General features: G+C 46.7%; 1 protein-coding gene across 2 annotated transcripts in view; it reads left to right on the top strand.

Annotated features, from left to right (window-relative positions):
• The first annotated feature begins 443 nt into the window (after window positions 1-443).
• Window positions 444-11,467, top strand: part of USP14 (ubiquitin specific peptidase 14) — a 991,689-nt gene continuing 980,665 nt past the window's right edge. The window contains exon 1 of one of the 2 annotated variants that reach the window (XM_069620879.1): window positions 444-638. In XM_069620879.1, coding sequence (XP_069476980.1) covers window positions 623-638 — 16 coding nt within the window. In that variant the 5' untranslated portion in view covers window positions 444-622. Of the gene's footprint in view, window positions 1,023-11,467 lie in introns of both variants that reach the window. The other variant, XM_069620880.1, reaches the window with a different exon arrangement.

Below are 11,467 nucleotides of genomic sequence, written 5' to 3'. Positions count from 1 at the left end.
AGCTGTTGGAAAAAATAGATTACAGCAGCAACAGACGCTTTTGCAGCAAAAGCAGCATCTAGGATAGTGCCCGTCATTTTGACAACGAACAACAACATGAAGTATGCTGAGATAGAAAATAAATTCCTGTTTAAAATATAGTTCCATATGTTGTCTGCTTAATAATTTAAATAATACGATATTTACATCGCAATGTAGTCATTACTCTGGAGAGAGGGTGCACTCTCTCTTAGCAGTAGAGGAACAGCGTATTGGAGCGGGAGCCGCATGCTAGTGTTTTGCCCTTGCACAATATTGTCTAAACTGCTCTGCGCCCAACACATCAAAACTAGGGGAGACCAATATGCACTCACACGCACTACTAAGCATGCACCCATCAGCAGGTCTAGGGGCTCTGTGCCGGACCACGCCTTTTATTAAAGGCCCAACACCCCTGCTCAATTAGCTGAGTGTACAGCGGCTACTTCCGGATCTGCGCGCTGACAGCAGGAACGTCAGTGGCAGGCCGCACGCGCACGGAGAACTTACAGCCTTAGCCGGGAGTGTGCAGCGTCATCGAAGGGCGACAGCAGGACAGCGACGCCCTAGAGAGGAGAGCCCGGCACTGTAAATCTGAAGAACCATGCCCCAATATGCAGGTATACAGCGCAGGATCGCTAGAGTTAATTCTTCTAACATTTTGACAGCCATCAGCCTTTGCACCCTCCTAGTCCCCACGCTTGACAGCTGCTGCCGCTTCCCCCCAATTTAGGCACAGCCACTGCCCCAACTGCTTCAGTCATTTTTGCCAACCGCTGCACACTTGCCCCTCTATACCGCTGCATCATTGCTGCCCCAACTTCAATCACCCACTAGTTCCCTGTCACCCATTCTCTGCAAAACCGCACCTAAGTAGTGTGCCTCATGTCCGTCAGGATTTTATATTCGGCTTGTCTGACCTGAACGTGCCTCGTAATCTCCAAGTCCCAAAAGCAGTGTTTTTTAGGATCGCCGATGCTGTATAATGGGCATGTTGTAGTGGAGTAAGTAATCGTGCATGGTTTATCTGATTTTGTAATGCTCATCTGCGTTTATGCAAATTAAGCCCTTTGCAGTTTGTCTCACGACTCTTTTTGGCATGGTATAAGTGCATGGATATTTCGATAAACTGAACCTATCTTTCAAGCAACGGAGTAAAAGAGCACTGTACTGATAATCATTGCGGGTGTTGAGGGAGATGATAGTGGTATCCACGTGCAGCAACCCGCATTAAAGTTATTCCTTCCTGAAATGCAGGAGAGCCTCAAACCCAACTTTAATTGCTCAGCGAGTAGAGCAGAGCCAGGGTTCAGTATTCTTTCTCTCAGAGTTTGACACTAGAGTACAAAGTATAGAGGGGCAGAGGGCAAGTAAGCCACCAAACTTCCGTATTTCCTGGTTACATTCTCGAGCGCGTTACGCATCCAACATTACCATGTGCATGTATGATTCTCCAAATGTGTGTTGGAATCTCAACTCAATTATCACAACACTTCTGGATAGAGTCCCACTCTCTTTTGCAGAACCATGGTCCACCAAACAGGACTGACACGTACTCCTGCTCCCACGCAACCTTCTTCTCCTGCTGAATCTCCCACTTCCTATGCTCATTGCATCTATTTCCTGCTTTCCCATTCTACAGTCTTCCCCCCTCACTCATTTTCTTTCCTCCAGCAGACTAAAGTCTGGAGACCCATGGTGGCGTACAGTATGCCAACCCACAGACAATCCTAGGCACTCTGACACTACTTTGGTATTTTTAAAATGCTATTTACATAACATCTTCGGTCTACCCTGGCGTCGAGCTCCTCGCAAACAGCCACAGGGCAAAATGCAATCCCCCTTCCTCCCTCTGGGTATTGAGGCAGCTTCATAACTTCGATTTCAGAATGATGCTGAAATCCTTCAGTGGATCCTTGATGAAATGAGGAGCAAGACAACTAAAAGATGGGGTGTGGATTCCTCGAAGAGCCCCATTTATTTAGGGTGCCACCCCTTAGCTTACAGGGGGTTCAGTGGCTGCAGGAAGGTTAATATAAGTATGCTGAGAATGATCGATCATTTGAGTGTGGGGGACAGGGTGGGCAGTCCATTTGCACTGCAATCTCAAATTTGCAGTGTTCCCTTGCAAGGTAATGCTTTTTATCGGTGCTCCTTTTGAAAGGTTTGTGCAGCAGCTGCAAGATGAAACCAGGATAGAGCAGAGTTTCAACATTAATTTTATTTGAGGGCTTTCCGTCCAGATATCAGGAGGGGGAGGGTGTGTGAGGGGTTAACATGCACAAGGTGGGAGCAGTCTCCTGGAGCCAGGAAGGTGCTGTTTATTGTTTTTAGAGCGCACCTCACCCTGAGGTATTTGGGCGCTTGAGCTTAGGAAAATTGTTACAACTACATACATAAAGAGACAGTTAACACAAGGTTTGTTGACATGGGTTACAAATTGGTCAATGTACCAACATGAAGAAAAATTACAGCGAGGCTGCAACAGCAGAGGAGCAGTTCACAAATAAGTGTTGGATGCGGTAGGAGTTAGTTTAATATTGCTGGGCAGGGAGTCAAGCTTTCACTTTAGATATGAATGTCCAAAAAAAGGGTTCAGGTCTGATGGCAGTAGGGAGGGAGTTACAGCACTTTGCAGCTAACACAGGGAAGCTGGACCCACCTGCAGTTTTCAGTTTGTACTTGGGGATGTTGAGACAGTGTGAATAGAATGATCTTGTAGGTCTGGACGATTGGTTCCGGGAGAATTTGTCCGCCAGATATTTAGGGGCTGTGTTTGACAGGCATTTATGCGTGATGATTAACGAGCCCAACAAGTTTCTATCACACACTGGGAACCAGCGTGCGTCCCGTCTGGTGGCAGAGATATGATTAGAACGTGGGATATTTAAAGCAGATCTAAGTGCATTGTTCTGAAGAACTTGTAATTTATTCAGATTCTGTTTGGAAGAACCTAAGAATAAAGTATTGCAGTAGTCCAACGTACATAAGACCAATGCCCTGGCGAGCGTGACGCAGCTGTTAGTGGACAAGTACCGTTTGGAAGCATTGATCAGTTTGTTGGTGTATGCTGTAGTTGAGGTTGTAGTGTTAACTTGTTTTTTGAGGGTGAGAGTGGAGTCTTAAGTAGATGCCTAAGATTTTGACCTCTTTGGCAACTTTAATTATGTTTCCATCTATGTTGAAAGTCTTGTAGCATGCATCAGGTTTGTTTAGACGAGCTTGGTATCCAATGATCAGAAGCTCCATTATCGTCGTCTAGAAAAAGGCTGTGGGCAGCCACCCACGCCTATTTCGAGGTAAATGTCATTTAGAAATTTTGAGGCTATATCATAGCAGCCAGTGAGCGTACTGTCTCGTGTGTTATGAGCTATTAGCACCACAAAAGGCAAAGGAGCTGTCTTTTTTTAATAGTTTTTATTTTAGTTTTTGGTATACGTTTGGGTTTACTGATTTGGCCCCTAAACTGTACAGTCTTATAATTTTGCTACTTACAAAAAAAAAATAAAATATATATCCATAGTTTTCATTGTAAACATTTAAACAGTGTACAGTCGGCGAAACAAAAACGAACAGACAGTGTTTCCTTCAATATACCTGAGAGCGTTGCTACAGTTGTAGTTTTATATTCTTGCCAAGTCGGGGAACTCCTGTAGTGGAGACATGACATACACCACTTTCGGTTATGCATGCATGCAAGCCACATTTACATTCTGTATAATTAACTCCTTTCCATTTTGAACAGACATCACAGATTTGTTAATCCTGTCTCTAGTATCAGGCGTGTCCCTGGGTAGATAATTGCGTAGCTCTCTCCATATATCTCTAGGACGACCTATCCGGAGGAAGGGCACTCGGGTTACAATATGTGTCTTCCTGTAGATTAAATCTGCAAACCATGCACATTTATTTGGGGCCAGCCCTTTCTTCTATGCCATAGCTACTGAACATCTTGTCACAGTCAATGTGATTTGTTAAGGATCTTAATAGCACTCATGTTTTCACAGTGAACATATTTTTAGGATTGAGTGGAATGTCTAATTGTACAATGTCCGAAACCTTGTTTCTCAGAGATTCTCTTTCTGCTGGCAGGACCAGGCTAAGTATATAAAATGTACATTGCTGATTCAGCACTATTAAATTGAGGTATGCAAGAGTGCAGACATTTGTAATTTAATTCGTTTGAGTTGACAGTTGAGGAACACCAAGGTGTACGCATGTCTCTTTCAATTCTTCATCGCTCACTTGTGTACCTGTGCACATTCCATCCGTCTTGTGCTGTTAGTGTTTGGTCTATCTTGGCATATATTTTATAAATTTTGTGCCAAGTAGTATTGGGGGAGTTGATTTTATTCGAGGATAGGGGATATTGGTGATTCCACAAGGAACACCAGGAAATGTTTCTTGTGGGTTAGTTTTAACCTGAAGTATGGAAATATTGTTTCTGTTGATGTCCTCTTTCTTCCCTAGTCTCTCTAGTCTCTCTAACGTTAAACAGGATCCGCTTTTAAATGCATCTCCAAAGCACCCAAGGGATTGTTGGAATGGTTTCTCTAACATTGTTGGCAATCAATGTACAACACATCACTAAATGTGCAAATAGTGCAACTGGGGTTAGTATAAAGTGCAACTACTACTTTTTAAAAATGTAGCTCAGTTCATGACAGAAGCGAAATGTCATTTTCTGGTACGTTGGTTTTCATGGTGACCCATTGATGGATGGGACAGTGGAGGCTGTTACAGAGGTGCGGATCACAAGTCCTTCTGGTAACGTGGCACAAGACTGATATGAGCCATGAAGAGATACAATGGTCTTTACCCACACAAACTGCTGAACGCGTAGAACACTATGTAAAGGGTATCTAATAAGTGAAATAATGTACCAGGAGGGACCTTGGGGACAACTTCTTCTACGTTAATAGGTTCCACGCCAGGTTCATGCTGCCGCACCTTGACCCACTGCATTAATTGATTACAGCATATTTGTGCTCCCTTATTGCGCCGTATTGCATCTTGTGCATTTATGAATTTGAATTTGGTAATTACATGCTAAATATTTTCGTGTGTTCGCAGAGAGAAAAAGCACTCTTATGGGCTCTCTGTAACTCCTTATTTGTTTGCAACACAAGATTATTTCCGGGCCGCAGCTCGCAGGCAGATTTCATTTCCCAGAAGTCTCTACAGCTATTTAGTGAAATCTCAGGCGCTTCAGCGACAGCGTTTGATCCTAGCCACTTTTCATCGACCATCGCCACCAGATCCTTGTATGTGCAAGATCGAGAGGAATTCAGAGATAACAACTTCTTGTCCTCCGCGCCTTGTTTCATCCCATAGGTTTTATTGTGTCACATGTGCGTGAAAAATGAACGGAGAAAAAAGTCCCTCTACTCTGTGTAACGTGTTCAAGTTGGGGCTTTCACGCAAACTTTTGTGCCACTGGGTATACAAAAAGCTTAATACAATTGATTAGTTAAAACTTATTTAAAGTTTTATTTTGTATTTTTCTGTGAAATTTTGGCCCTCTATGAGACACGTGTTTCGGCATCTCTTGTGCCTTTTTGAAATCGGGGCATTGACTGTTTCATTCAAACAAACATCCATTATTATACATGTTCGAAAAGTTAAACAACCATTAATCGGTGTAATATAAATGAAAATTAAAAAGTGAAAGGACAATTATATCAGATACAGTAAGTATCAACATACATTATATGAATGGTCAAAAAATGATGAGCAGTGCCAAAGGGAGTGTCGCGTCCTGGCTCCCAATCATTGATAGATGGCACAAATAAGGCTAGCATTCAAACATCAATTTTTAAGAACAGATTTATGAGAAACTCCTTTGGGGACTATACGTGCATATTAATTAGATGACAGAATTTAAGAACACGAGCCTCAAGCTCATAATGCAAATAATTACACAATGGAATAGAATATCTCAATATAACAAACTTATGTTATGAAAAATTGGGCACTAAGACAGGAATTCTAGTACAAAGGCAGAAGGCACTTTTTTGGCAATTTTCTAGACATGTATACTTATAATATTTTTGCTTTCTCTTTCTTTGCCGTTCCCCCCCAACCCTAATAATCCTTCCCAGTCCCCATTCCCTCATCTCTGTGGTTCTATGAATGTCACTGCTCATCATTTTTTGACCATTCATATAATGTATGTTGATACTTACTGTATATGATATAATTGTTTTTTTTAAAAATAATTTTATTATTTTGATCAAACAATACATTAAACAGCAAATAAGCATAAAACCAGAAACAACATAAACACTGCACTCCCCCCGCCTCCGCCCATATGAGCCTGTTTATTCCTTGCTCTCGATATCTGTTTCGTGTGTCAGGGTTTCACTGCTTTCAGATCCTGCTGGGGCCACTGCCGCTCCAAACATTTCGGCTATCAGCAGTTTCCATGCCATTAGAGAACCCGTTTCCTCTTCACCCCCAGCGCCACTGGCTTCTTGCCACACAATTGTTTCTGCCTCCGCCCATTTTTGCAGGTCTTTCCACCACACCTCCACTCCGTATGCTAGGTCTTTTAATTTTTCAATATGTCTGTGCTTCCGCGTTCTGGGATACCCCCCCAACAGGCAGGCCCAGGCCGAGTCTATTGCTAGTGTGATCCCTTTTTCCGCTAACTTCAGAGCCACTTCCCCCCAATAGGCTTCAATTACCGGGCATGCCCAGAACATATGTATCATGTCTACATCCTCCTCGTCGCACTTGGGGCAAGCCTGGCGCCCAACATTTCTAAACCTTGATATTCTCCGAGGGGTCATGTAGGCCCTGTGCGTCATGTACAGCTGTAGTTGCTTAAACCTTGCATTTCTCGACACCTTCTTATGATATCCCATAGCCCGTTTCCACATCCCATCCTCCATCGGGGCTCCCATCTCTGTTTCCCATTCTGTTCTCAAGTGTCCCAGGTCCTTCCCGATACCAATCATCAGCATCTCGTACAACCTGGACACTTCATGTCCCCCCTCTGAAGTGTCGTATATCACCTCAACGGTGGTGTTCGGTTCCTCCGCCAACCTGGCTTCGGGCCACCTACTCAGGATCTCCTGTACTATCCTGTGGTAAGTTACATACTGACCACTGTGCAGTCCCGACATCATCCCAAGTTCCCCCAACTCCATGATAGCCCCTTCCTGCCAGATGTCTCCCAAGGTGACTAGTCCCACCGACTCCCAATAAGTCCTAATGATTACCCTCATTTGCCCATCTCCCTTCGTCAGTGCGACCAGCGGCACCTGCGGGACACAAGGGAAAGGGTCCCCCATCATTCGGCAGGCTCGGCGCCACATGCTCCATCCCAACCACAGCATCCTAGGGCGCCCCCTCACCTCAGAGCTAGCCACCCAAATTATTTCCCGCAAGTAAAAAGGAGCACAATCTCTCGCGAGCAATCTGTGTTCCGGGGTCTCCTCATCAGAGAGCCACCTAGCTACGTACTGCAGTTGTGCCGCTACATAATAATCCTCGAAGTTGGGCAGTTTAATACCGCCTTTCTCATAAAAGTTCTGCAGCTTCCATAATGCAACTCTGTGTCGGGTGCCATGCCACAAAAAGTCCCTGCACAGGCTGTGTAGTTTAGCAAAAAACTTCCTAGGGATCATATAAGGGATATTGTTGAAATAATGTAAAAGTCGGGGCAGGACCACCATTTTAAGCATAGCCCCCCTGCCCATCATCGCAAGGGGCAACCTTTCCCAAAACCTCATACACTTCCCAATTTTTCCTACAGCAATTTCAGTGTTGCGCCTGTGTTCCTCCTCAACGGAGTGATATACATCTATCCCCAAATAGCGGAAGGAGCCCACCACCCACGGGATCTGCAACACAGGTAGCCTCTCCACAGGCTTTCCCACGTACCTCCCCAGCGGGAATAGGCTAGATTTTTGGGGGTTCACTGCTATACCGGACAATCTGGCGTACCGCTCCATCACCTCCAAAACATACTGAAGATTCTCTTCCGGATACATTAAATATAACAACAGCCGCGTACAAGGAGATGAGATGCCTTTCCTATCTCAATGCCAATCGGCTCATATTGTTGCCTGAGGTATATCGCTAGGGGCTCCAGGGCCAGGATGTATAACATCGGGGACCACGGGCATCACTGTCTAGTGCCTTTGCCTAGCTGCCATCTCTCAGACACCACTGCCCCCGTACGGACCCTAGCTAGCGGTTCGCTATATAGCATTCTAGCCCATTTAATGTAACCCGGCCCCATGCCATACTCCCTCAGGGCCGCCAGCAGCCACGGCCACTTAATGGAATCGAACGCCTTGACCGCGTCTAGCGTCACAATCGCCATTTCGCTATCCTGTCCACACCCCCCTTCGACCACTCGGTGGAGTCGTCTATGGTTGTGAGTGATGTTTCTGCTAGGGACATAGCCTGTTTGGTCAGGGTGAATCAACTTCCCAATCACTCTCCGCATTCTATTTGCCAAAACCGCCGTAAGGATCTTACTGTCCTGATTTAACATCGACAGAGGCCTATAAGAGCTACAGCTATGTCCTGGTTTATTGGGTTTGGGGAGCGGTATAATAATCGCCTCCCTAAGCGACTCCGGCAGCCGTCCCACTTCAAACGCCTCGTTAAGCATGTCTAGCATGGGTGGAAGCACCTCTTCCTGATACATTTTATAGAATTCGCTAGGGAACCCATCTGCCCCCGGGGCTTTACAAGTAGGTAACTGCCTCACCGTCTCTTTCAGTTCCTCGAGAGTGATTGGTGCATCAAGTTCCTCCCTTTCCTCGTCACTCACCTTGGGCAGGCCTATGTCCTCCAATACTTCCTCAATCTCATTTTGGTTGCTCTCCCCATCATCCACATATAAGGCAGTATAATATTTCGCGAATGCCCCGTTTACTCCCTCTTGAGTATCCACCGTCTCACCCTCCTCATCGGTTACAGTCCGAATCGGGGATCTGGGGGCTTCGCTCTTATATAGCCACGCCAGGAGCCGGCCCGTTTTATCTCCTCCCGAATGTTGCCTTTCTATGTATTTTTTGTAGTTTAAATTACAGAGCCTGTCCCAGCATTCCGCACACTTCCGCTGTAGTCTAAATATTTCCTTCGTGTCTGCCTCATCTCCCTCCAGCTTCTTCTCTAGTTCAATCTCTGCCTCTTGTAGTTCAGCCATGACCCCACCTAGCAACCCCTTTGACTTAGCAATGGCAACCCCTCGCATCACCACTTTGAAGGCCTCCCATAAAGTGCCCGCTGACTGCACGCTGCCAGTGTTCATTTCAAAATAAGCAATGATCTCCTCCCTCAGATCCTCCCTGAAAACAGAGTCTTTGAGCGCCTCCGCACGGAGGCGCCATGTTGGTATTCGCGCCCTGGGGGGGCAATACTGCCACCCGAGGACCAGGGGCGAGTGATCCGAGAGAACCCTAGCTTTATATTCTGCGTGGGTACTCTCAGTAACCACGTCCGGGGTGGCAAAGATATAATCAAGTCTTGTGTATAGCTGATGCGGAGCCGAGTAGTGCGAATACTGTCTCCCCTCGGGGTGTTTCACTCTCCACACATCAGCCAAGCCAAAGTCTGTTAGCAATCCTTGCAACACCTTGGCCGCTGGGCTGAGCCTAGCCGCCCCCCCCCCGTCCGACCTATCTATTTTTGGATTCAAGACACAATTGAAGTCCCCTCCCCACACCACCGCAGCCCCCGCCCCCGCACTCAGCTTAGTACACAACGTCTTAAAGTATGCCGCCGTATTTTGGTTTGGGGCATAAGTATTCACTATACATACTTCTCTGTTTTCTAACAGCCCTTTGATTATGACTAACCTCCCTTCTGCATCTACAGTTTCTTCAATCATCTTAAATGGGACATGCGGCGCTATCCAGACAAGCACTCCCCTTGCATAGGCAGAATATGATGAGCCCACCGCTATTCCTTTCCATTTCGTCTTCACCACTTCCAACCTCTCCTTCGTCAGATGTGTCTCCTGCAGCAAGGCAATGTCTATCTTCTGACGCCTCAAGTACAACATAACCTTATTGCGCTTCAGATAACTGTTGAGCCCTCTAATGTTCCAAGTTAATATTTTGAGATCACCCATGGTCTGTCGATTGCTCCCCATCCCCTCCCCCCCGGCCCTCACCCTCACACCAAACAGATTCCCTGTAATAGAACGTCCACCAGGCTCATATATATATTTTAAACACCCCAACCCAACTAACTGCCCAGCTCCATCCCTGGATCTCAGGCATTCCCGCGTTTGGCTCTCCCTTGACTACCCAATTGAGAACACAGCAGGGCGTCACCTCACTAACAGTGACCTAACTAACCTCTAAATGGGGGTAGAGAGATCGGTCTCGGGAGACTCCTACCTTACATAGCATTCTTCATGCGCACGGCTCATGTTTTCTACCAGCCGAAGTGTGCCAGCCGCCTAGCCACATCAATGACTATAATCAAGTCCCACAGATCTCAATCCAGCTAGCTCCATCCCTCTGCTCGTTCCGTCAAACTGCATCTTGCTTTTGAATATCTGGCTCCTGGGGGCAGCTCTGCGTGTCTAGCCACCCCATGGCGTCTTCTGGAGTTTCAAAGAATAGCATCCTGCTTCCGTGGAACACCTTTAATTTAGCCGGGTAGAGCAGCATATATCTGTAGCCCGCCTCCCGCAATCTCCTCTTAACCGATCCGAAGTTCATGCGGCTTCACTGCACCCGCAGGGTGTAATCCGGATAAGCAGTTATATTCACCGCACCCCGTTGTATTGTTCCCCCCTTACGGAAGTGTTCAAGGATTCGTTCGCGATCTCGATAATTCAGAATCTTGGCAATCGGTGGCCTGGGCGGGCTACCCGGAGGTGGCTTCCTGGTCAAAGCCCTGTGCGCCCTTTCTACAGCGAATCCCTGTGATAGGTTCCCCCCGGTGATTTCCTGCAGCAGCATATTTTCCACATACTCCGTCGGATTGTGGCCCTCGGCTCCTTCCGGCAGTCCGACAATACGAATGTTATTTCTCCGAGCGCGCCCTTCTGCCTCATCAGCTCTGCTCTCCAGATTGCCCAATCGTTGCACCACGGCATGTAGCTCCCTTTTGTGTGCAGCACAGTCTGCAGCGGTCGGGCCCATTTCCTTTTCCAGGGTCTCCATGCGCTCCGCCAGAGTCCTGACATCTTGCCTGAGGAGGTTCACATCTTCCTGTACTGCCCCAACTTGCCGCTCCATCGCTGTTTTCAATTCCGACACAGCCAGTTGAAGCTTGGACTCCCAGGCCGCCTTCAAGTCCGCGATTGCTTCCAGGACCTCCTGATTTGTACTCACGGCGGTCATTCCACCTACTGGGGTCTTATCCTTGCTCTTGGCTCCTTCTGGGCCAGTCGGCGTTCTGGTGTATTCATCTAGCGTAGGCTGCTTAGCTTTCGCTCTCGGGGGCTTGCTGGCCATTTCTTCCGTTAGCAACA

The sequence above is a fragment of the Ambystoma mexicanum genome, chromosome 5q (genome assembly GCF_040938575.1).
Source record: "Ambystoma mexicanum isolate Mex_15411 chromosome 5q, UKY_AmexF1_1, whole genome shotgun sequence".
Classification (NCBI taxonomy): Eukaryota; Metazoa; Chordata; class Amphibia; order Caudata; family Ambystomatidae; genus Ambystoma; species Ambystoma mexicanum.
This window is presented reverse-complemented; position numbering and strand designations above follow the sequence as displayed.